General features: G+C 36.8%; 1 protein-coding gene across 7 annotated transcripts in view; it reads left to right on the top strand.

Moving 5' to 3' along the window:
* rap1ab (RAP1A, member of RAS oncogene family b) overlaps positions 1 to 27817 on the top strand; it is a 119417-nt gene that overhangs the window by 67003 nt on the left and 24597 nt on the right. For all 7 annotated transcript variants that reach the window (XR_013819696.1, XR_013819697.1, XR_013819698.1 and 4 more), the window contains exons 3-5: positions 4725 to 4793; positions 4896 to 4952; positions 20206 to 20346. Coding sequence is in view for 3 of the 7 variants with exons in the window: in XM_079857535.1 (XP_079713661.1) it covers positions 4725 to 4793; positions 4896 to 4952; positions 20206 to 20346 (267 nt within the window). In the remaining 4 variants the exon portion in view is untranslated. The remainder of the gene's footprint in view (positions 1 to 4724; positions 4794 to 4895; positions 4953 to 20205; positions 20347 to 27817) is intronic.

Genomic DNA, 27817 nt, shown 5'->3' with positions numbered 1-27817 from the left:
TCACCTCTCATCGGCTGCATCTTGGCCAAAAATCTGTGCTTGAATACACCAAAAGGACTACTGGCGACTAGGGATGTGCACGAATATTCGAATTTTCGAATATTCGATCTGTAATTATTATTCGAAAAATAAAATACTATTCGAATTTTATCGAATTTATGAAGTCGTAAATAATTTGCGGGTCGTAAATGCAGTGAATCCCTGATGAATCCCAAGCACTAACTCGCAGTTATAATTAAATGCACTGGGTGGCACTGTGGCGCGTGTTTAACAAGTTGTTTGTATTTGATCATAATGTTGTCGTCTGCCTCGCGAAGTTTGGAATTACTTGTCAAAAATGAGGTTAGTAGCCTACTAAATGATTTTACAAAATGGAATTACTTTATCAAATTAATTAATTAATCTGGAGTTATAATATCATCACCACAATGAGAAATGACATGAAATCCAAACAGCAGTCGACTGAGGAAAGACAGCTGTTCATCACTGCATCACGACTGCAGGTAAGCGCAGCTGTAGTGCGAGTGATCCGAGATGATAACTTATTTAGCAAAAAGATTTTGAGACATATTCTTCCTTTAAGTTTTTAAACCTTCCTTTAAACCTTGAGATAGGTTTAAGAACAGAAAACGCAAAGTGCTGTTAGAAACTTAGAACTAGAACACCGTTATCTTTGTTTCACTGAAATGTCTGTCAGCGCAGCGCGTTTTCTCGAGCATAATTGCTGGCGGCGCCCCTTCATGTGGATATTATTGTTTTTCTCAACATAAACGTGAAACAATATAAACACGATAATCATATGCTGACTCGAGTATATGTGTAACGTTCTGTACGATAACTGGCGCAATCTGCAACTCTGCTTTATTAGGCGTTTTTTCCGTTCGCACTGAGCTTATCCTTTTGTTCTTTATATTTTTTTGTTTACACATAGGCCTACTGTTTAATGTTTTCAATTAAAAGAAAACTTTAACATATATTATAAGATTGTTGTGTATATTGCGAGCTTGTTGTGTATATTGCCTAATGGTAAGCTTCTTCAGTGGTGACAAAAAAAAAAAAACCTTAAAAAATAACACCTTTTTCGTTAAACGTCATTTAAATAAACGAATATTCAAATTTTATGAGCCCGAATATTCGAATGCAATATTTTTGAAAAATGCCCATCCCTACTGGCAACTGTCAACTAGGACGTGCATTCTACGCCTGCATGTAAGGAAATAACGGTCTATGTCATTAGGTATCATTAGTCTATTTTTGTCATTCAAAAAGGGAAACAGAAACTAGAACTGCAGATATTCAAACCATAAACAAAGTAGCGCTTGCTTGCCAATTTTATTGTCAATCATGCTGATCACTTTCTTCATTCCAGTTGGCTCGTGTTATGAAAATATTTGCACATTGAAATGCTCGGGTAAGATGACGTAAAATTATAACAGCCTTCTGTCTGTACCGTCTTGACGACTTTTCTCGCTTTCATCACTTTCGCCTTTATTCTCGTGCACTGACTCATTCAAACTTTTTATAAAATAAACTTTTTTTATTTGACAGTAGTTCCCCTTTTTTCCCCAGTGAACATAGCACACATAGCAAATCGAAATCATGACCCTAAAACCGTGATACTTTGCATAATGATTTGAACCGTTACACCCCATTGTATGGACATGCTTATTAATTTTATTTGTGTAGGTCTTAAAAGTATTACTCTTAGCACTCAGCCTTACAAGTTCAAGTAGGGGAACGCGATATCACAATATTAGATTGTGAACGATTAAAATGTCTCCACGATCTGCCTTTGAAGAGAGATTGTAGTATTGTGTTACAGTGCACATTTTTGTCAGTTTCAGTTCTGGCGCCCCAGTCCCAACATTCTGTTCAACACGACAAACATCACGTTTAGCAACAGTGGTAGGGTTGGTCTTCAATACCGGTAGACATGAATACACTCACGTGAAAATTTCAGTTCTTCGTTATCATAATTTTATTATTTGCATGCATTTTTTTTAAACCCTTGCCAGTTTAAACTTTCAAACAATTTTTGCTGATCTGACATACTCTTTTCTGCACACATGCCTGAAGTGCACACAGAAAGCCGGCTGTCACAAGCCCAAATACTGAACGAAGTTCTCTTTCATGTCTTATTGCGCTTAAACAGTCAAATACATACAAGGTTTACATAACACGTAATGTCGGTTATGTCTTAAGTTAACGTTAGGAGAATGTATTGGATCCGTGAATGAGGTCTGAAAGTGGCAGCAGCCTAATATGCATGCTGCTGTCTGTGTCCTTAATGTTATTCAAACAACAAAAGACAAGGAGAAAATCACTCGCTGCTCTTGACTGAATATCTTCAGAAGCTTTAATTAAAAATCAATGTATTTAAATTCACACAGTTGACGTCTATACAGTGTTTTATCATTACATATGATTATTCAATTTCTTTAGATGAACAACTTTAGAAGAAATGAACAGGTTCAACCCTGAATCTTTTTTTTTTCTTTTTTTTTTATCAAAAGCAAACTTTAACCATATTTTAGGTTTTTAAATAACTATTATTATTTTAACTTGTTACTCACCAAGGAAATAGCCAGTGAAGCATAGCGTTAAAACGCCAACTGACCAACAATGACCAAACTTGAACTTTGGAACACAGTAAAATGCAAAAAGACATGGAGCAGGGACCCACGATACAAATTGTCAAACAGAGCTACATATTAAGCATATAGCTTTCGACGTTAATATAAACCAACCATATTATGACAGTAATATTCAGGGGTGCACATAAGTGGTGAACATGTGCGACCAGAAAAAAATGCCCTGGGTAAATAAGTTCAGACCACTCATTTGCATACCGACATGGTGGACAGCTGTTAATGCACAATTACCGTTTTAGATCGACTAACTGTAATGCTGTATACGATTTCTATTGAACTGAATGCATAATAAATCTGCTGGTTTCAGAGCAAAGCACAAAGCTGTAACATTCACTGATGTGCTTCAATCGGCAGTGCATATACTTACTTCCTGGCAACTCACCAAAATAAAAGCTTGCTGATTTTAGGTTTGAAAATGTTGAAAATTCATATAAAGATTTAAAAAAGTAAATATTAGCATTGTTTTTTAAAGGGATAGTTCACCCAAAAATGAAAATTAGCCCATGATTTACTCACCCTGAAGCCATCCTAGGTGTATATGACCGTCTTCTTTCAGACGAATACAATCAGAGTTATATTAAAAAATGTCCTGGCTCTTCCAAGCTTCATAATACCAGCGAATGGCTGTATGTCTTTGGAAGTCCATCAAAGCGCATTTATTCATTATTAAAGTGCTCCACGCGTCTCCGGGGGCTTTTGAAGTGAAGCGATGCGTTAGTGTAAGAAAAATATCCATATTTAAAACTTTATCGACTAAAATAGCTAGCTTCTGGCAGACGGCTGTACGCATTGATTTATGCAAAAAGAGTAACCCTTGACGCACAACGTAATGACGAACGTGGTTGCCCACATAGATATCATATAATAAAGGCTAGATGTCTCGTGCGCGCTGCTGGCCAGTGGAGGTCGACGTGCGCACCTGGTGGCCATCTTGTCAGTCAGCTCGCTCACTCTTAACATTGTGTTTTAATGGTGCATGTACTTTTTAAATAACCATAACTTGCTAAATTTTCTACCAATTTTCAAACGGGTTGGTTTGTTATTAAAATCAGAGATGTAGTTATGACACTGCATACTTATGAATAATTATAATATTATATATTTCAGCATGTTCAAGCATCCAGAATTATAGCCACGTTAATAATGTTTGTAAGAAACCAAACCGTTTGTAAATCCGTCAAGATTTCAGCGAGATAAGAGTATTTGTGTTCGTGCTGATCACTCACCTTACATCAGGTACCACAGAGCCCGCCAGAAAGCCTGCCTGTGACAAGATGGCCGCCAGTGATGCCGTTCGAGACTCCGCCGTAAGACATCTAGCCTTATATGGATGTCTATGGTTGCCCAGTCCTGTTTGTTTGAAACGCGAGAGGCGTTGATTGCCGTCATTACGTTGTGCGTCAAGTTCAAGGGTTACTCCTTTAGCGCAAATCGATGCATACAGCCGTCTGCCGGAAGCTAGTTATTTAAGTTAGTGTAATTGGCCGTCTGTCCTCTAAGCAGCATGAAAATCAAAACTTTTATTCAGTGTATTATATAAAACCTCGAAAGCGCACAAAGAACACACGTTTATTCGCAAGCATGCAGAACTCAGCACTGAACAAAAATCCGGCATTTTAAATGCGGTGAGTGGATTCTAAATTACACACCTCTTATTGGCCATTGCGTTCAAGAGATCAACAAACATGGAGCATTTGCCACATCTGTTTCGTCAATATGACATTATTACAGTATCACCTGAGGGTGCTCCTGCCTTTCGTTTGGGGATGCTTAGCACCTTCAAGCACCTCCTTAGAACCAGCCTAAGTGGGTTTATTAGCCTCCAAATCTGGATTTGCACCAGTTGTTTCTAAAGAGGTGGAGAAATCCCAGGCTCGGGGTGTAGACATTACAAAGCGATCCGTTCTGTCGAGCTAAATTGTATAAATTATTAGCCAGTAGCGTTGTCAAGATATTTTGCTCACAGTCTTCATATTGTTTAATGAGATGCAAATTGTTTTCCTCCCACTGACTATTTTAAAGCCTTGTGTGAAACATTCTCTGGCTCTAATGAAATATCTGTGCATCTTGCAGACGGTCCAGTTTGTCCAGGGAATTTTCGTTGAGAAATATGACCCCACAATAGAAGACTCCTACAGAAAGGTAGCAATTTCTGCTCAGTAGATTCTGTCTTCTTCTTTTTTTAACCTAGTGGGTAATGGAAGCTTATCTTTATTTTTATTTTCTTCCCTTCTCCTCATGCAGCAAGTGGAGGTGGATGGCCAGCAGTGCATGTTGGAGATCCTGGACACCGCTGGAACAGTAAGTGTTGTCAGCCTTCCTGTTTTCAACCTTCTGTGTTTCGGAGAGCTCAGCTGGCAACATACTGCAACTAGGTTAGAGGAAAAATAAAGAACTGATACCCTTCTTTTGTTTGCATTATCATCAGAGGTCTGTATGCTTCTTACCAAAACCTTACATGCAAGGAATTTTTAATAGGAAAAACTGACCCCAGACAGGCCCAATCAAATTAGTTAATTATTATTTATTAATAATATTGCATCTTTTGTGTCTTGGAAATGCACATTTGGCAGTAGCTCGAGTTGACGGTGGCAGTAGTTTGAGCTTGAGTTCATAAACAAAAACCGGAACATCTGTAAAAATTGTAGCCTCATTTTTATAGGGTAAAATTTTAATTCTGACATGAGTTACTCTACTATTAAAAATTCACCATTGATCTTCCGTAGTATTATATTGTATATATTTGTAGGTCATGATAGCCACAGGTAAAACCATGCATGGCACATCAATGCCATGGTAAAAACTAAGCTATATACTGTCACTGTTTTCTATTATACACTGCTCAAAAAAATAAAGGGAACACTTTTTAATTAGAGAATAGCATCAAGTCAGTTTAACTCCTGGGATATTGATCTGGTCAGTTAAGTAACAGAGGGGGTTGGTAATCAGTTTCAGCTGCTTTAGTGTTAATGATATTAACAGCAGGTGCACTAGATGGGCAACAGTGAGACAACCCCCAAAACAGGAATGGTTTTACAGGTGGAGGCCACTGACATTTTTTCCCTACTCATCTTTTCGGACTGTTTTTCACCAGTTTTGCATTTGGCTAGGGTCAGTGTCACTACTGGTAGCATGAGGCGATACCTGGACCCTACAGAGGTTGCGCAGGCTGTCCAGCTCCTTCAGGATGGCTCATCAATACGTGCCATTGCCAGAAGGTTTGCTGTGTCTCCCAGCACAGTCTCAAGATCATGGAGGAGATTCCAGGAAGACAGACAGCTACTCTAGGAGAGCTGGACAGGGCCGTAGAAGGTCCTTAACCCATCAGCAGGACCGGTATCTGCTCCTTTGTGCGAGGAGGAACATGATGAGCACTGCCAGAGCCCTACAAAATTACCTCCAGCAGGCCACTGGTGTGAATGTCTCTGACCAAACAATCAGAAACAGACTTCATGAGGGTGGTCTGAGGGCCCGACGTCCTCTAGTGGGCCCTGTGCTCACTGCCCAGCACCAGGGAGCTCGATTGGCATTTCCCATTGAACACCAGAATTGGCAGGTCCGCCACTGGTGCCCTGTTGTTTTCACAAATGAGAGCAGGTTCACCCTGAGCACGTGACAGACAGGAAAGGGTCTGGAGAAGCCGTGGAGAATGTTATGCTGCCTGTAACATCGTTCAGCATGACCGGTTTGGTGGTGGGTCAGTGATGGTCTGGGGAGGCATATCCATGGAGGGACGCACAGACCTCTGCAGGCTAGACAATGGCACCCTGACTGCCATTAGGTATCGGGATGAAATCCTTGGATCCATTGTCAGACCCTATGCTGGTGCAGTGGGTCCTGGGTTCCTCCTGGTGCACAACAATGCCCGGCCTCATGTGGCGAGAGCATGCAGGCAGTTCCTGGAGGATGAAGGAATGATACCATTGAAGGGCCACCACGCTCACCTGACCTACATCCAATAGAACACCTCTGGGACATTGTGTTTCGGTCCATCTGACATCACCTGGTTGCACCTCAGACTGTCCAGGAGCTCAGTGATGCGCTGGTCCAGATCTGGCAGGAAATACCCCAGGACACCATCCGTCGGCTCATTAGGAGCATACCCCGACGTCGTCAGGCATGCATACAAGCACGTGGGGGCCATACAAACTACTGAGTACCATTTTGAGTTGCTGCAATGAAATTTCAGCAAAATTGACAAGCCTGCTGCATCATTTTTTCACTTAGATTTCCGGGGTGTCTTTGAATTCAATCCTCTGTAGGTTGATCATTTTCATTTCCATCAAACGATGTGGCATCCTTTCATTCATAACACATTACCCAGTCCATATTAGTATAGATATCCAGCATGATATTTTTCCCCATTGAGATCTGATGTGTTTTCAAAGTGTTCCTTTAATTTTTTTGAGCAGTGTATTATGAAAAACAATAGCCTAAGAAAATTTACTATAAATTCACAAAACAGCTATAACTGTTTTCTATTATATTATGAAAAACAATAGCCTAAGAAAATTTACTATAAATTCACAAAACAGCTATATAGTCCATGAGCCAGGGGGTTGATCGGTATCAACAGGGGGGCAAATGCTATCATTGTTTTTTGGCAAGGTATACACCCCTAGTATTAGAAAAATCACGATAGCAGTGCAGCGGTGGTAGCGAAATCACTTTTTTGAGCTCATGAAATTACTAACCCCCTAAAATAAATTCCGTTTTTGAAATCTGGTGTATATCTGGTTTAGGCTCATGCTAGGGATATTGTCAATATTCTATAATATGGTTCTTGGTATCATTGGAAAGGGGGCATTTTAGGCTTTCATTTAAGCCCAGTATTGAATCTGTCTGACAAACACAGAGGTCACATGACTTCTTTAAACCAGAAATAACACACATTTTTCCACAATTTCCGCCTAAACTGTATGCTTGCTTTTATCCCTGTGGCATGAAAGAACACCACGGACACAAAACTCAACAACTTCACTACTCAAGGCACTCTGATGACTCAGAAAATGTAATATATACCCATACTATTTATTTGTGAGAGCCTTAAATTAGACTTGTGCAGCCAGCACAAGTCTTCAAAATAGAATAGAGCCAATAGAATGGACAAATAGAATACCCTATTAGTCCAGGGCCAAATGGCCTATCTATTCATGTACAGTTGTAATAAAAAGTAATTGTTTCAATAGTGTAGTCAATGGTGTTGTCAACATAACATTTGTAAGTGGTTTAACAAAATGTTTCTATCATGTATTTTGATATTCACCCACTTTCAGTTAGAATGTCAGAAAGTAGCTCATGCACGGAATGTTGATGGATTTTGACAGTTTGACAAGGTTTTGTCAGTTTTGTGAAAAGATTGTTGGTTCAGTTGACTGGTTATAACAACACTACCAACTATGCCATCTTCAATCAACTTCCATTGAGTTCCAGGGGTATTAAATGTAAGTACAAAATACTTTTTCTCTTGTGCTTGTGAATTGGTGGGGAATGGTAGCAGTAGCTAATGTAAGCTTGGTGTTTTTCACACTTAGTATACTTCTTTTAAACTTAAAATAAGAAAGTATACTTTCAGTCTACATTTTATGTACTTCTCAGAAATATACTTAAAATTACACTTCAGTGTAGGCCTACTTGATTTATACTGAGAGAAAAGTCCAGGGCCCGTATTCATAAAGATTCTAAGAATCCTCTCAGAAAACTCTTAAAGAACAAGTTCGGTATTTTACTCTTAAAGCCCTGTTTTCAGATCGTTTCTGATGAAATAGAACGGTTAAGATTGAAATTTGGACACATGCTGCTGGCCCGAGAATTTTCGGTTTCTGTGGTAGCACCCCCCCACACACACACCTCCACAATGGCTGCATAGGTGCACTGGAACAATCCTTCCTAAAACGCATTAAACTTTCGTTTACAAAGACGTGAAACTCACAGAGTGGTCAGGGGTGTTCACTGATATGCTCACACAAAAATAGCTGCAAAAGATGCTTTCCAACAGGTGTTTTACCATTTGTTGTAAAACTGTGGACCTATTTTTCCAAACGCCTCACACCCGTACATTTTTCCATTGAGAGCTTGAATAATAGATACTCCTACAGAAAGAATACAAACAACCCCACTTCCGGCAGAGTAATACCGTATATCACAGCACATCCAATACAAGCCAATGGAGTTGGACAAAAACTACGATAAAACCTGTTGGAAAGCATCTTTTGCTGCGATTTTTGTGTGAGCATATCAGTGAACACCCCTGACAACTCGGTGAGTTTCACGTCTTTGTAAACGAAAGTTTAATGTGTTTTAGGAATGATTGTTCCAGTGCACCTATGCAGCCATTGTGGAGGTGGGGGGGTGCTACCACAGAAACCGAAAGTTCTTGGGACAGTAGCATGTGTCCAAATTTCAATCTTAACCGTTCTATTTCATCAGAAACGATCCGAAAACAGGGCTTTAAGTGTAAAATACCGAACTTGTCCTTTAATTTAGCTTAAAAACTTTTACATAGGAGTCTGTTGAAGATTTTATTATTTAGAAAATAAGTAATTTAACTGTTTTTTGTACACTATTATTTCCTTGTCTGTGGGTGACTTTTGCCTGACTTTGGAACCTGAGAGCAGAAGGTGTTGTTGCAGCAGATAATTCTATTTCAGTAATGTCACATGGTACAAAACTATTTCTCAAAATAATCTATAGAATGCATTACCATATTTGGGAGAAGGATGTAGGTATATACGTTTGCTGGAGGGTCTTTCTGGAGGGTCTTTCTGCAGAGGGGCACTCGGCTTTGTTTGTTAATAAAGTCTAATTTTTTCTGGCATCAAATATCTCTGAAGTCATTCCCCTGAAAAGAATTAAACCACAACAAATGGCGCCCAACGTGGGGCGTGGCTTAGGAGCTGAAGGAGCCACGAAGGGATCGCTGGTGACTGACACAGACAACAGTGGCCGCTGTACTTTGAGGTGAGCAGTTTTTGCTTTTGAATAAGGTATGTGTTAGTCACCAGTGGCCCGGATGTGGTAAGACAAGCTTCTCCAAATTTAAAGAACTTAAAAAGTGAGATGTTTGATATCAGAAAAATTGCATGCATTGTCTTTGTATGTCAAGTAGTTTGTAATAACGCGGGGGAGCTCCCGATAGTGTTTGCTAGTGCTTGTTTAATCCTGAGTGGATTCTATAACTACTGGTGATGCTGATTTAGCGCAAAGAGTTTTGACGTACGTACGTAAAGTTCTGTGTTTGTTCATCAAGAGGGCCTTGAAGGATGATGAGCAAAAAGCATGCACACAGAGGGTTTGAATTCACTGATAAGGATATCAGTTAAGTTTTGTGTTACTTGTCAAGAGGGCCTTGATGGATGACAAGTGTACTGATATAAGGATATCAGTTATTGATGTGTTATACCTGTAAGTGGGCATTGATTGATACAGGTGTAGTTTAGCTTATATAGATGGTTGATCTGCAGACATTTGTAAGAGGGCCTTGAAGGATACAAATGAGCATGATTGCAGATAAAGTCAATTTCCGGGTACTTTATTAATCTAATAAGAGTCTGCTCAGGGGAATTAAGATCATATTTCACTCTGTTGTGTTGAGGAAGTGAATCACAGAGGTTTATGGAATAGGATAGTTAAAAGTGTAATATTTTAATGTATTGTTCAGATCTGACAGAGTAGAGAAAAAAGAGTGTGTGAGATCATGTTGGTGTGCCTGTAGGATCCTGTGACTGTGCCTGTGGTTAAAAATAAGTGACCTCTGACCCTGGTTGCTTGAAGGGACAGAGAATATGTGAATGACCAGTGAATGAAGGGGTATGAAATGGTGTGTATTAAAAAATTGTAGGGGAAAACAATTGTTCCAAGATATATTAACTATAAAGAATATTCTAGTATAAAATAAGTTACAATAATAAGATATTTAATCAATAAATGTAGCCTAATGACATATATTAATAGATAAATATAAATAAGATTGCACGTGCTTAATATATTATATATTATATCTGAAGACGTCTAAAATTTGTATCTCGTTATCCCTGAAGACAGTGGAAAAAGTATTCCATTGCAGATTAATAAGTTTGTGTTAAGAGAAAAATAACTGGTGCAGTGTGCTGAAGGTTAGCAAGATTGAGTGACCAATTTCAAAAGTCAAAAATACTTTACAGAAGTTGATGAGAGTAAAAAATAAGAGGAATTCTTTGATGTTTGTTGAGAAACATACTAGATTATTGTGAACACAGCATGCAAATATAGAAGAAAGATTGAAGTCTGATTTTATGATAGGAAAAATTATTCAACTGTATTATTCTCAGATAATCAAAGTTAGAATTATTGCTGCGTTCCTGCAATGAAGAACTGCTTACTAATAGAATGAGGGAAATGCTATGGTCAACCAGTGAGATTTTTATATAAAAGAAATAGTGAAAAGATGCAGGTTAAAAAGTGGAATGTAGATAAAGAGCTAATAGCTTATATGTAAAAGTTCAATTTGATTCATGCAGATCTCTGAGTGTTCAAATTGCAGATGGCTTCAGTGTCCTGTGGAAGCAACAAGAGGGCAAAGGGCAAAGACATGAATGCAGAGAGAAGAGAATGGGTGAGGGGTTCTCAGCTCCCCTCCTGAAGTTCAAAAAGACTCAGAAAGACTGAGTTAATGCAAAGACTGGAAAAGGTGAATCTTTCACTTGAGACTTTTCCTGAAAACAAAGAAAAATCCTGAGATGCAAAACTGTTACAGGATTGATCAAAAGCCCAAACTGAGAAGAGACAGAGAAACAGCAGAGCCTATTCTCCACTCTGCAATGGCCTTTGAGTGACAGCTAGGCTGGCAAAACATGCAGAGTGACAACCAAGCTAAAAACAGAAGAACTAACCCTTACAGGACATACAGGTGTGGCTACTTGATCACTCTAGAGACTGCTTCAAATTTGGTTAATTATTATATTAACATTATTCATTCTGATTATTCACTGGTCTCATAGCAATTCTTTATATTCTCTGCTAAACTAACCCTCTCTGCTTTTTCAATAGGTACAAGTCCAGCTCTATAAAAAAAAATACAGAGAAGTGGGTGCTCAACTTACAAAATAGTTAAAACTGAGGCTGGATTTGGTATAGTGAGGGCTATTATATCAGACTATAGGGCTAAAGGCATGATAGAATTATTCTCTGGCAAAGAAAAAGATAGACACAAAATGTCAAAGAATGATTATTTTTGTTTGCAAAACAATGATACTGGTCACTCCATCTTGTTTTAATAATTTTCTAGAAATAGATTGGAGAAAGAAATAACTCCAAAAGTCCAAAATTATGAAATTAAAAATGCTGTCAAAACTGGGATAATGAGATGGAAATGTTATTGGCCATGGATCCAAGATTAGGTAGAGATCTCCAATGTTCTTCTTAAAGCAGCTCATGAGAAAAAAACAAAAGAATATGAATAAGTAGACCAAACAAATTACAAAATGCATTTGAGAAATTACAATTGGCTGTCTTACTCTCAACTGCACCATACTAAGGCCTATTATTCTGAAATATTTAATCTATTAGAGTTTGTAAAAAGAAAAATTGGTTTATAACAACGGTGGTAAACTAAACATTAAGATCACTGACACTTCTGAATAGTGTTTGAATAGCTGTTGTGACGGTGTCTGTCAGACCTTAGGAATTCCACAGCTAAATTTGTAAGTTCCGCATTTAGAGCACAACCTGGGGAAGAAGAATGTGTGATGGCCAATGAGTGACTGAGTATGAATGAGTGAGAGATGGTGTACGGCCAATGAGTGACTGAGTATGAATGAGTGAGAGATGGTGTACACTAAGGCAAAACAATTATTTTGCCTACAGCTGTATCTAAATTTAATATGTGGGCCCACAGGGCATATTCTGCCCAATAATGACCATGGATGGATTTGGTTAATATCCTGGTCGAAACTGTAGTGACAATAGAAAAATAATAATTAAAAAAAATAAAACAGTACTACATTTTGCGCAGCGACTAACAAATCTGACTTTCCTTTCAGAATATCATGATGCAGCATAACACATCTGATTTTCTTTTCAGCATATCATGAAGGAGCTGACGTTTTGTCAAAAGTATGAAATATTGTCTTGTAACTTCTGTCTTTTAGTAAAGTGGGTTGAGTGTTGTCTAAGATGTCTAATAACTAGTATGCTGATAGTGGGACTCAAAACAATGAGAAAACTGAGCTGAATTGAATAATTGTAAAAAGTAATATAGGGGTAAAGCCCTACTGCTAATGAGCAGAAAACACACAAAAGAGGCCAGAACACCACTCAGCCCACATGATCATTTTACAGGTGACACCAAGAAGGACAATGGAGCAGATGAGCAGATGATCTAATATATGTTGTTGTCACTAACAGAACTAAAAGAAATAATGAAGGTTGCATTCGCAGAGTTCAGGTTTCTGGGACGATTCAAACAAAAAGAACCAGTGACTGCTTTGTCATCTCAGAAGAGGCTTGAACATTGATCAGCAAAGTGACATTTGGGTCCATGCCTCTCAATTTAAAATACACCAACAAGCCTCTACTCTCCACAACAGGAAGTGAGGGATCAAGAGGGCTTGTGCTAGTAACAGCCCCCCTCGCCTCCGAGGGAAGTCCATGCAACGGCTCGTAAAGAGTCACCCTGGTGAAACATGTAATGACTGTTAAGACGGCTAACAGAATGATCAACATGAATGGAAAAAGAAGCAAATGACAAGAAGAACTTTAAATGAAAAGTTGCAGAATGTGGGAAAGCTCACAAGGAGTTGTGCAAAGAAGAGAGAATCAACAGAAATGAGTACAAGTTCAAAAAATAGTCAACATCAACCAAACCTTCTTTAAATTTAATGTTAAAGCCCTTGAATACACTTGTAGCAACTTAATAATAACCCCACAGGAAGGAAAAAATATTGAATTAAAGAATATATCAAAAACAACGTAGAAACGATAATGAAAAATCAGAAAAGTAATAAAAATAATTAATGATAAGCGACTAATTCAAGTAACTGTCATAGCACAGTGCGAATTAAGACAAGTCATGAAGGAAAATACAAATCGACCTAAATGACATTTTAAAACAGATCATAATGGGTACTCGGACGCAATTTGTCAATAAAACGGGTATACATAATTAATTTAAGACTACAGTTGAAAATTAAAGAAAAGATTAACACTGACTATTAACAAATATTTGATTTCATTTATGATTTGAATTATGAATTATGATTCAATATGCTATGGTGCTAATGGAACGACCACCTCAATTGTAAGTTGTTCGAACTCAATAACAAACAGGCCCTATGAACAATTTATATGGTACCAGAGGTGGGTAAGAATGACAGGTTATTGCACAAAAACATACTTTTTGAATATTCTCAATCCAGATGCGCATGGTATTCACCTGTGCGCAAGGGGGGAGTAAGGAGGGATTAAAAGAATAAGGAAGGAGAATAATTAAAAGGCTAAATTAAGAATAAGGAAAAAGAATAAGGAAAATTAAATAAAAGGCATTTTTTGCAATTTTTGACTGTACACAAGAGAAATTTGTGCCAAAAATAAAGGTAGGAAAGGAACAGTGACACAAATAGGCCATATATCAGTACCAGAAGGACTAATAAAACACTTGGTAATGGATTATATGAACAAGATAGAGATGGGTAAAGGCAATGAAATCAGCAGAGGAGGGTCAGGAGAAGTAATTAACATTGCCAGAGAAGTATTCCTTAGATTTTAAATTCTATCAGAAATAAGTTTAGATAATGGTTTTGTATGCAAAAACTTAAATTACAGAAAAGGAAGTTTTAACAATAATTAAGTTATAATGCTTTATGTTTGAAATGGTTAAGGAAAAAACTTAGATATACAGAAAAAGAAATGACCGTACAATGAATATGTAAGATAGTATAAAAAGAGTATTTTTTCTAATTGTCTAATGAGTTTATTGAATGACTTTTATGAAGTAAATGTAACATTGCTCTTGAAGTACAGTGTTATGGTTGTTCATCAACTAAAACATGACTGACTAAAAGATTGATTCTTCAAATTTAAGAATTGATATTCCTTCATAAAATTAAGAAGCGAATAAAAAAGAGAAAAAGTTATTTTTACCCACTTCTATATTAAATAAAAATTCATATGGATTATGCGAAATAAACATGCAAACTAAATCAATTATTCTACTATAATTAGCAGAGATTTTTATAATGATTTGCCTTTATTATAATGAAAACAATTACATGAAAAAGTAGAATGACTTATGTTTAGAGATTAATTACGATTGAGTCAAAAAGTTAAGGAAAATTGATTTAAAGAATTAGGAATGTTTTTTGGAGTTGCAATATTGAAAGGGGGTTATTATTCTGTTGTGTACTTCCCATATTAAGAAGATAATGAAAACTAATTTTAGAGGGCAACCAAATCATATATTATTAAGATTGGGCTTATAAACCAAATTAAGATTTACAATCATTGGACGTTGATTGAAGTACTTCGAATAAGGATGAAGAAGATAATGAATAAGCCAGATCCTGGGTATCTGGGTCGAAGAAGATATCTACACCGCAAGAAGAACTATATAGTATAAGGGATTTTTGTGTTTGACATATTCTACATAACTGTGACAATAAGACAATGCTGAACCAATTTCATCCACACACTTGTAACAATGTTTGATGGTTGATTAGGGAGGATTCGAGTCTTTTACTTTCTCCATTGAAAAAGAAAAAACAACTGAAAGAAAGAAAAATGTATGGAGAAAGATGTTTGGCTTGATTGCTCCTCCAGGAGTGTGGTGGCATAATTTTAGTCATTGAAAATAAGAACGAGTGACTTAATTTAGTCACTAAGGTAGTATAACTGAGGGGACTGGATTTTGAAACTACACTCTGGAAAATGATAGTGAATGTGGGGCTTAAATAAGCCCCAGAGGAGGGAATGTTGAAGATTTTATTATTTAGAAAATAAGTAATTTAACTGTTTTTTGTACACTATTATTTCCTTGTCTGTGGGTGACTTTTGCCTGACTTTGGAACCTGAGAGCAGAAGGTGTTGTTGCAGCAGATAATTCTATTTCAGTAATGTCACATGGTACAAAACTATTTCTCAAAATAATCTATAGAATGCATTACCATATTTGGGAGAAGGATGTAGGTATATACGTTTGCTGGAGGGTCTTTCTGGAGGGTCTTTCTGCAGAGGGGCACTCGGCTTTGTTTGTTAATAGTCTAATTTTTTCTGGCATCAAATATCTCTGAAGTCATTCCCCTGAAAAGAATTAAACCACAACAAGTCTTAGCTTAAGAGCAATTCGGGGCCAATCTGAGAGCAACTCTGAGCGCAACTCTGAGCAAGGAAAAGACAAAAACTTTCATCTTAGTGAGGAGGCGGGGCTGACCCCGTTGCTGTGTATGACACAATCTTTTGAAGACTGTGATTGGCTGGTTGTCCAAGAAGGAAAAAAAGAGTGATTTTAAGTATAGGGTCTATTCTAAGCCTTCACTTTGAAATTACATGTGACTGTGTACATTACACACTGCTGCATTGTTGCATTTTCCCAGTTGCCTAATATCGTAATGTAGTGATTACTTTCATTTCTGGCGCTATGGCATTTCTGCGCTGTGTCGGAGATGTTAGCACGTCTCTAATAAGATCAGTCACAAACATGATCCCTGCACGATTTAATCTATAGCGCCTTATTAACTCACTGTCATCCATTGTCTGCAACACATTTTTTTCTCCCTCTTTGTCTTTCTGCCATGTTCTCCTCTGCTAAAGAAACTCTTCAGCCTCTGAAAAGTCCTCGTCCGTACTCCTTACAATTTTGACCTTAAGACCTCTTTGAAGGGTTAAGATGCTTTCTGAATTACTTTTTTCTTTACTGGGATTTTTTCTTTCATTTTAAGAGTAAACGCCCACATTTCTAAGAATTTTCTTAGAATTTTGTCACTAGGAGCTACTCTTTGCATTAAGATTCTTTATGAATACGGGCCCAGGTATATTTGGCCTGTACTTGAACTCAACCTTTTGATTCAGATATACTTAAAAGAATAATTAAGAATTCAAAGTATTTGAATTCTTGTATTCTTGTCTTGTAGTTGTGTTAACTCTTTTGATTAGTCAATTAAATATACTTTTTTTACATAGTTTTTCATATACAGTCTTATGAAACTTACACTGTTTGAAAATATTGATTAGAATATTGATATAAAACAGATATGTTTCTAATTCTGCATATCTGAATTTTTGTGGAGGCTAGTCCACTGGTAGTGTATAGCAATTTACTCTAATTCTACTTTTTTGTTTAAAATGTTGCCTTTCTTTATGAAACTTACTGACATTCAAGTGTTGATTAAAAAAGGATGCATGAAGCTAATAAAATGTTTTTAAAATTAAAGTACAGTTAAAGGTATTTTTCAAGTGCAAAAATAATATATAAATAGTAAACTATAAGTATAATGTTATGTTCACTTAAAGAAAACTTACAAGTATACTTGCAGTATAAACCACGAAACTAGTAGTTTTACTGAGAGTACACATCAGTGTGTACTTTCATAAACTAAAAAATTTACTCCTTGTATTAAAATAGTAAACTACAGTATACTTATAAGTTCAATTGTAGTACAGATGCATTACAAATGAGAAACCTAGTTGTGTACTTAGTTTACTACTCTTACAAATACTAAAAATACTAAAAGTGGGCCAATTTAGTCCCAAGCAGTATTGAAATAGTACACAAGTTTACTACAAGTACACATTGATATTAGTATACTTACTACATAAAGTATACTTAAAAAATATACTTGAAAATTACTTAAGTATACTTCATAAAATGAACATGAAACATGCACTTTTATGATGAAGAGATGCACTTTTATGATGGATAGAGGCACTTTTATGATGGACAGATGCACTTTTATGATGGACAGATGCTCTTTTATAATGATAGATGCACTTTTATAATGGATAGATGCACTTTTATAATGGATAGATGGACTTTTATAATGGATAGATGGACTTTTATGATGGATAGAGGCACTTTTATGATGGACAGATGCTCTTTTATAATGATAGATGCACTTTTATAATGGATAGATGGACTTTTATGATGATAGATGCACTTTATGATGGATATATGCACTTTTATAATGGATAGATGCACTTTTATAATGGATAGATGCACTTTTATGATGGATAGATGCACTTTTATAATGGATAGATGCACTTTTATGATGGACAGATGCTCTTTTATAATGGATAGATGCACTTTTATGATGGAGATATGCACTTTTATGAAGAAGAGATGCACTTTTATGATGGATAGATGCACTTTTATGATGACAGATGCTCTTTTATGATGGATAGATGCACTTTTATAATGGAGAGATGCACTTTTATGATGAAGAGATGCACTTATGATGGATAGATGCACTTTTATAATGGATAGATGCACTTTTATAATGGATAGATGCACTTTTATGATGGAGAGATGCACTTTTGTGATGGAGATGCACTTTTATGATGGAGAGATGCACTTTTATAATGGATAGATGCCCTTTTATGATGGATAGATGTACTTTTTTGATGGATAGATGCACTTTTATAATGGATAGATGCACTTTTATGATGGACAGATGCTATTTTATAATGGATAGATGCACTTTTATAATGGATAGATGCACTTTTATAATGGATAGATGGAATTTTATGATGGATAGATGCACTTTTGATGGAGAGATGCACTTTTATGATGGATAGATGCACTTTTATGATGGATATATGCACTTTTATAATGGATAGATGCACTTTTTTGATGGATAGATGCACTTTTATAATAGATAGATGCACTTTTATGATGGACAGATGCTCTTTTATAATGGATAGATGCACTTTTATAATGGATAAATGCACTTTTATAATGGATAATGGATAGATGCACTTTTATAATGGATAGACAATAATAGATTTTTACAGCGATTGATTCCTGCCGGTTCCATGATGAGACTAGAGACATTTTGGGCGCTGCGGCATATTAAATATATTATAAATAGTCTTTCCGCGTGAGAAATACAATGTGTGGCGAGAGGGCGTGACAAAAGACCGAAATGAGTGACTGTCACGTGACACTTGAGAGCCCTGACTGCACTGTAGCAGTTACTGTTACACTGTTTAACCTGCAAGCTAGCTAGCCTGCTAGATAGCTAGCCTGCTAAAAACACCAAGCTTACATTAGCTACTGCTACTATTCCCCACCAATTCACAAGCACAAGAGAAAAAATATTTTGTACTTACATTTAATACCCCTGGAACTCAATGGAAGTTGATTGAAGATGGCATAGTTGGTAGTGTTGTTATAACCAGTCAACTGAACCAACAATCTTTTCACAAAACTGACAAAACCTTGTCAAACTGTCAAAATCCATCAACATTCCGTGCATGAGCTACTTTCTGACATTCTAACTGAAAGTGGGTGAATATCAAAATACATGATAGAAACATTTTGTTAAACCACTTACAAATGTTATGTTGACAACACCATTGACTACACTATTGAAACAATTACTTTTTATTACAACTGTACATGAATAGATAGGCCATTTGGCCCTGGACTAATAGGGTATTCTATTTGTCCATTCTATTGGCTCTATTCTATTTTGAACTTGTGCTGGCTGCACAAGTCTAATTTAAGGCTCTCACAAATAAACAGTATGGGTATATTATACATTTTCTGAGTCATCAGAGTGCCTTGAGTATTGAAGTTGCTGAGTTTTGTGTCCGTGGTGTTCTTTCATGCCACAGGGATAAAAGAAAGCATACAGTTTAGGCGGAAATTGTGGAAAAATGTGTGTTATTTCTGGTTTAAAGAAGTCATGTGACCTCTGTGTTTGTCAGACAGATTCAATACTGGGCTTAAATGAAAGCCTAAAATGCCCCCTTTCCAATGATACCAAGAACCATATTATAGAATATTGACAATATCCCTAGCATGAGCCTAAACCAGATATACACCAGATTTCAAAAACGGAATTTATTTTAGGGGGTTAGTAACTTCATGAGCTCAAAGTGATTTCGCTACCACCGCTGCACTGCTATCGTGATTTTTCTAATACTAAGGGTGTATACCTTGCCAAAAAACAATGATAGCATTTGCCCCCCCGTTGATACCGATGGACCAAATTTGGGGCCCTGGCTCATGGACTAATAGCTTAAAAACAAAGTTACTTTAGTTATGTTTCTTTTCTTCTTTAATAAATGTCTACATTATAATAATATAATTTGATATGTATATCATATTTCAGCTACAAAACCATGGTTACCACAATCATTCTCTCATTCACTCCTCTGAAAGTCCACCCAAATTTTTTTCAAAAACGTCTGTCTTTATGCCATTTTGAATTGTCAGTTTTTTATTTTCAGTGAAGGGACAGAAACCTCAGGTTTCAATAAAATATCTTTCTTTGGGTTTCAAAGATGAACGAAAGTTTTATCGATTTACGTGTAGATCTCAATGTTAAATTTCATGGTGTTTTTTTTCTTATTATTATTTTAGGAGCAGTTCACAGCCATGAGGGACCTGTACATGAAGAATGGTCAGGGCTTTGCTCTTGTGTACTCAATCACAGCACAGTCCACATTCAATGACCTGCAGGACTTACGAGAGCAGATCCTACGAGTAAAGGACACAGAGGATGTAAGTTTGAGAGACAGAGAAGAGAAGCACTTTACAGACTTAGTTTAAAGGGGTGGTTGATTATGATTTCACTTTTTTAACTTTAGTTAGTGTGTAATGTTGCTGTTTGAGCAAAAACAACATCTGCAAAGTTACAATGCTCAAAGTTCAAGGCAAAGGGAGATATTTGCTTTTACAGAAATCGCTTTTTAAGGACTACAAGAAACGGCTGGTAGGAACTACACGACATTCCTCGCAGATTAGTGACATCACCAACCCTAAAATGTACATAAACCCCGCCCCCTGAACACGATTTATAGATTATCAAGACAGAATATCCTAATCAATGACTAGAAGATAACTACACATAAGCTACATAAATTCATCAACTAACCATTCAGAAACGTCCTGTTGCATTCTACATGTCACTTCTTCTTGGGTCTTGTCTCCATCATTGTCTGAATCCGGTTTGAACATAAAAGGCTAAAAGTTTTTTGAAATTTTCAGTGCATGTCCATGTGAGTGCAAGCTCTTGAAGCTCCACCCTCTGTGCTGGGAGCAGCAGCTCATTTGCATTCAAAGGGACAAAACGGTGCGTTTTAACACGCTATATAAAAATATCTGTGGGGTATTTTGAACTTCACAAACATACTTCACAAACTTCACAAACATACTCTAGCGACATCAAAGACTTATTTTACATCTTGTGAAAAGGGCATTATACCACCCCTTTTACAAATCACTGCCTTACTGAAGCCTCTTTCATCACAAGCCAAATGCACCTGGTAGCTGATTACAGTTTAAAGTGCCATTATCGCTCTTTCTTTTTCTATGCCAATAATAATTATAAAATCAAAGATTTTTCTACCTGTTTACATTCTTGCTATAATGATTTGTGCAAAAAAAAAAAAAAATGTGGATGGCTCCCGTAGTTTAGACTGCTGACAAATCATGTTTTTTTCTCAAATCAGATCTTTTCAGGCTGACTGTCTGCACTATTAACTGCAAATTATCAAATAAGTATTGTGTCCAGACATACTGTGGGTTGCTTTGGTAACGATGTAGGTTTAGCCACGTATGTGACAAGGCGTTCAAAAAGGATGCAGGGAAGATTAAATTAATGCAAATTAAGTGCATTTTACTTAAAGGACAAGTTCGGTATTTTACACATAAAGCCCTGTTTACAGATCGTTTCTGATGAAATAGAACGGTTAAGATTAAACTTTTGACAGATGCTGCTGTCGTGAGAATTTTAGGTTTATTTCGCTTCCCACCCCCCCTCAAGAATGGTAGTCTATGTGCACTGGAACAATCCTTCCTAAAACGCATTAAACTTTCATTTAAAAAGAGATGAAACTCACCGAGTGGTCAGGGGTGTTCACTGATATGCTCATACAAAAATCGCTGCAAAAGATGCTTTCCAACAGGTGTTTTACCATTCGTTGTAAAACTGTGGATCTATTTTTCCAAACGTCTCACACCCGTAGATTCTTCCGTTGAGAGCTTGAATAATAGACACTCCAGCCCAGTTGGTGGCGATAATGCACATTTGCCAATTGCAAGCAAACCACTGGCATTTCATTGAATACACAGAAGAAGCAGAAGAAGAAGCGGCGGAGTAATACCGTACCTCACACAGCACATTCAATGCAAGTCAATGGAGTTGGACAAAAACTATGATAAAACCTGTTGGAAAGCATCTTTTGCAGCGATTTTTGTGTGAGCATTTCAGTGAACACCCCTGACCACTCGGTGAGTTTCATCTCTTTTTAAATGAAAGTTTAATGCGTTTTAGGAAGGATTGTTCCAGTGCACATAGACTACCATTCTTGAGGGGGGAGGGGAAAGCGAAATAAACCTAAAATTCTCGCGACAGCAGCATCTGTCAAAAGTTTAATCTTAACCGTTCTATTTCATCAGAAACGATCTGTAAACAGGGCTTTATGTGTAAAATACCGAACTTGTCCTTTAAAACAAGTAAAATGATCTGACACTGGGGTAAGAAAAGTAATCTTAATGCAAACGGAAACAAGATTATTTTTCTTACCCTAATGGCAGTTAAATACGTTTACGTCAATAGTGTTTTTTGTGCCATATCCACATGCATATTTATTTGAGCGGTAACATTTTTAAATGGTAGTTTTCTATATAACATCGGGCATATGCGGAGCACATTAGTAAGGCCGCTGTTTGAAGAGCGATAAGGAAAGTGTGCCTTGACCTCATGCTCTGTTTACATTTTTGTTTTGTGTCGTGAGCACCATAAAATTTCCTTTAGGATTTTCAATGTGGTTGGATGCATTGATAACACGCATATTCCCATCATCGCTCCTTCTGAAAATAAAACAGATTCTTGTACGGAACGGAAGGATACCAGATGGAAGGGTAGTCCGAGATATATGCCAGAACCACAACCACAGCTGTTAAATAAACACAAATTATTCAAATTCATTTATTTGGTGATCTTTATTTCCTACAAATACAAAAGCAACAGTTATTCTTTTTAATATTTTAATATTCTTCCAATAATTGGTATTGTGGCCATCTCCTCTTCATCTTTGAGTGGTGGTGGTGTTTTATGAGCCTCTGCCTTGCTGTTGGCTGAGTAGAAGTCAAATGTTAATTTCATTACCCTAATTAAGAAATGTAACAGGTTTGATTAGAGAACATTTACTTATTTGAGCATTAGACTGTATGGAAAAAGCTGCTGCATATTGAAATAGACACTGAATTATATTTATTTAATGTGTAAAATGTTTGTAAAGCCATGTAGGCTACACCCATGAACCTTTAATGCTTAAAGGTCCCATGACATGAAAATTTCACTTTATGAGGTTTTTTAACATTAATATGAGTTCCCCTAGCCTGCCTATGGTCCCCCAGTGGCTAGACATTTTGATAGGTGTAAACCAAGCCCTGGGTATTTTTGAGAGAATGAAAGCTCAGACGGGCAAATCTAGAATCTTGCCTTTGTCGTCATAAGGGGAAAGGTCACCTCTCCTTTCTCTTCTTTGCCTGCAAAGAGAATTTGGCCCGCCCATGAGAAAATGAGCTGCGCAAGCACGATATTGGTTTTTCCTCGAGAGACATCATGGCTTGCAAACGAGCAAAGCATGGCAGTTGCTCAGTGTTTGGATGTACAAATGAACACAAAAGTATTTTTTGAGTTCCTTCATCCGAGCCTCTGAAGAACCAGTGGGTTATGTGAATTTCTGATGTGTAATTGTTCGTTCAGACATATAATCTTTCTCTCAAAATCGCTCAATATTGTTTATGCATCAGTAAATCAAGCCAGTGACTAAAATATCAACTTCGTTTCTCTTGGTATGATGAAAATAATCTTATTTAAACTGTGATTAAAATATATACAGAAAGCAATCAAAGAACAATCCCTTTCCAATCGCACAAGCTGTCAATCACACAGCGCAAGTTTATCTGGACACTTGCCAAAACTCGTTATGAAATCAATGACGCTGTTACACTGCACAACGAAGTTCTAACTGTACTTACCTCATGTTTGCATTCGTGAAATCATTAGTGAGAGTGCAGAAACTGCGTTGCAATGATAAGATCTTCATTCACGCGATCAACAGGCTGTCATCTGCTCAGTGCTCATCACTGCAACCTTTTATGTGATGGGAATAGATCTAAATACTTAAACTTCTCACGATTCATTAATCCCGATAGCTGTAATAGTAAAAACGTATAATAGCTGTAATAGTAAAAGTTTTCGAGAGAGTTCCACATGTAATGCTAGATGAAACATATGATCTGTCTACGGCCAGGGCTCAGCGGAAGACAGAAAATGCCGGTCCAGCGCTGATTGAGGAATTAAATTCGAAAATAAAAGACAGTTTGACATTTTTTCTCGCATCTGTGAATTTATTTTTTTATTATTTGTTCTGAGATGAAGCGAATATATTTGTGTGGGAATTTCTCGCACTATAAAAGCTAACCTTGCAGGAATGGTTTAAATTATGCGCAATCCCCACATTCCCGCACCGAAATTCAAGCCCTGAAATGGCAGCGGGATGTGTAACTCTAGCATATGGTGCATATGGCGCATATGTCATATAAAGTTAGGCAAGGCCAAACAGCGTTATCCATGTTGCGATTGCGTCGCTAGAGTAAGCTAATAGTGAAACTGATAGCGTTTTTCATTTAATTACAATATGAGGACTGACGGTAGGCTATAAAAAATCAGCGTTTCTGTGTAGGTGATGACAACCATCTTGACAGCAGCAATCAAAGCATTGCTAATTACGGTAGACCTTAATTTCAGATAGTAAATTTGTTCCTATTCAAAGGGAACACTCAACCACAGAACAGCTGGGTGAGTTTTGTATTGGCTTATTGGATACAGTAAATGAAGACTGTCAACTTCTTTTCAATAGGCTACTATTTCATCACCCAAAACACTCCTACTCTCTGCTGTATATTCATAACCAATTATTTCAAAACCAACAACCAAGCCACATAAACAATGCCATTGGCACTAGTCTACATTGCAGACATGTCTCTTTAATGCACATAACTTTTCACCTTTTTGCACAATCTTGAAAAAAGTACTATTGTTGAAATTCTCAGATCAAGCAAACTTCAACGCACCCTTATCCACTACCTGCTAACGTTAGTGAAACGCACCCGAGCAAGCACACTTTGCAGTTCCTCCAGAAATGCATTTTTCTAGTTATTTTTATTTTTTTCGTGACCTTTCCAACGTGATGACGTAATATGTGGCGCATCTCAGAGATGGTACAAGACAGGCATTTGTCGTTAAAAAGTGTGTGTGTGTATATATATGTGTATATGTGTGTGTATGTATATGTGTATATATATGTGTGTGTATAATATATATGGGTCATTGACGAATAAGGTTTTTAAAAGTGTAAAAAAATAGAATGGAGATATAACTATATTTGAAACCATTTTTTGTTTACCTAGGTGTTAACAATAAGATTTTGTGGTTTGTACAATCAATTAACACTGTTTTTTGTCATTTTTTACAAGATGGAAAAAATTTCACCAAAAAAGTCATTCGGTTTAACCACTGATTTGAAAGTTAAAAACTGATTTGACATTGATGTTGAGATAGTGTATATATAGTGTGTACCACAGAAGAAATATTTAAAAAAATTATCACTGATCTCATAAATGTAATCATTTATTGGACTACTCTAAACACTCCAACATATTCAAGTAAAACATTGCACAGGGAAAGGAGAAAAGGGGAAATGTAAAAAAGAGCCTTATCTGCTTTATATTTGTATTATTGTAGTTCCTTTAGTTATTAAAAACAATATTATTCCATTTAAATATTTACTATATCGGTTTTACCGAATGACCTTTTGACACTTCAAAATCTTTAAAATACCTTTATAGGTAGTAAAATATTATTAAAACCTTTTGGATTCAGTAAAAGAGATCAAGTTGTACTACCTTACATATTTTGGATGTTATATATTTGTTTTTTTATTATTATTAAGGCCTTTGGACAAAAAAATGACCCGTCACGTCATTGACCCATATATATATATATATAGTTTCTTACAGTTACATTATGCTGTCTCAATAATCACAATAATGCTATATGATAATCCTCATTATCACAAACATTCAAAATGTCCCGATATTTATAATAATCACATCATATATAAAATATAACCATATCCTATCATATTGTTTAATCACAGTTTTACAATAACAACTGTAATATCAATAATATATAATAATAATTCATTATTTACTTAGCTATGTATACATATCCTGCTCTATTGTAATTGTCACCATTTACAATATCAAGATAAATAATAAGAACCGTTTATAATCATCACTACTTCCGTTATTTTATTATTTTCTGGGGGGGAAAGAGAGGAAAAAGAACAAAAAACACCCCAAACCAAACACATATCCCTTAGGGTCGTAACAAACACCATCAATACTTAATATTTCTGCGTTTTCTTTGTAATTAACAAACATCATTACCTTCGTTTTATTTATATTCAAAGATAATTTATTAATATCCATCCATATTTTTAGTTTTACTAATTCTTTATTTACTATCTTTATAAGTGTATTATAATTATCAACAAGAATAGAATATTGGTATCATCAGCAAATAATATCAATTTCAATAATTTAGATACACAAAAATGTCACTTATATATAAATTAAATAATTTAGGACCTAATACTGATCCTTGAGGGACCCCACAAGCAATGCCAAGACATTGTGATGTAAACGCCCAGCCCAACTTCACAAACTGTTGTCTCTCAGTTAAGTAACTTTTGATCCAGTTCAAAGCCACTCCCCTAATACCATATTTTTCCAGTTTGAGTAAAAGTCAAGTCAAGTCATCTTCATTTATATAGCGCTTTTAACAATGTAGATTGTTTCAAAGCAGCTTTACAGAGATAAACGTATAATTTAAGGTTAGATTGTTTTGGCTTTATAGTGGTTCTTTAATAAAGTTATTTTCTAGCTAAAGTTAGTTTTGATTGACTCGCTTCCGTCGCAACGATCATTTGTTATTAAATTAGGGGCCGCTAAGACGACACCATTCTCTCTACACAAACTTTAAACGCGAACCTGTGAGAAACGCTGATGGCGTTCACATGCACATTAAGAATTGGTTCTATAGTTAAAGGGATACTTCAGGATTTAGTATTAAGCTTTGTATTAGTAGAAAACCTGTAGTATTTTCGAATTACCCTGCTTTCCACCCTCATATCCCCCTGAGACAAGAGATTTATGTATTTTTTGTCTGGAAAAAATCCTCCGATGGCGCAAAAATCGTCATTTTGCGTCATCGGAGGATTTTCTGGCCAGAGGCTAAAGACTACAGCCAGTAGAAGGAGCTGTTTCACATGTTTTCAGCCCCGCCCATAGAGGGTTGGATCTCACTCACAGAATGTACACAGTGTCAGCCGTCTTTCTTTGGAAGCTAAGCTAGCAGGCTCTTGTTCTGTGGAGAAAGCTGAATAGTAGGAGAAAGCTGAGTAAGTAGGGGTTACCATCCTCCTTTTCCCGGACTTGTCCGGCCGTCGAGATCGTTCAAAATGTACGGGATTCAGCTTTTGCGTTCTGCGGTCGCCATTCATTGTTTACATGCACACCTTTTGTTTCAATCTAACTGAATTCATTCCGATTGGTGAATCTGAATGTAGTGTTTACTTGAACGCTAAACAAGTGATCAAACAAGTGATCAATTCCCGCTCCTCCGTGAGAGATGCGAGACCCGGCGCGTCTCAGTAATGACGCCACCGGCCTCGCGCCGTTCTCCCGCGGCCGTCAGCCTCGTCCTGCTCGCCACAGTAAACATAATGAATGAATGGCGACTGTAGAACGCAAAAGCCGAATCCCGGACATTTTGGGCGATCTCTAAATCCCTGGCAAACTCATCACGTAGGCTAGCCTTGTTGTTTGTTTTCAACTTCGCTCCCTTACCGGTAGGCGTGGCCTCCTAAGGCAGCGAAGCAAGTGCATTCTGGGA

Source organism: Squalius cephalus (assembly GCF_949319135.1).
Source record: "Squalius cephalus genome assembly, chromosome: 22".
Taxonomy (NCBI): domain Eukaryota; kingdom Metazoa; phylum Chordata; class Actinopteri; order Cypriniformes; family Leuciscidae; genus Squalius; species Squalius cephalus.
This window is presented reverse-complemented; position numbering and strand designations above follow the sequence as displayed.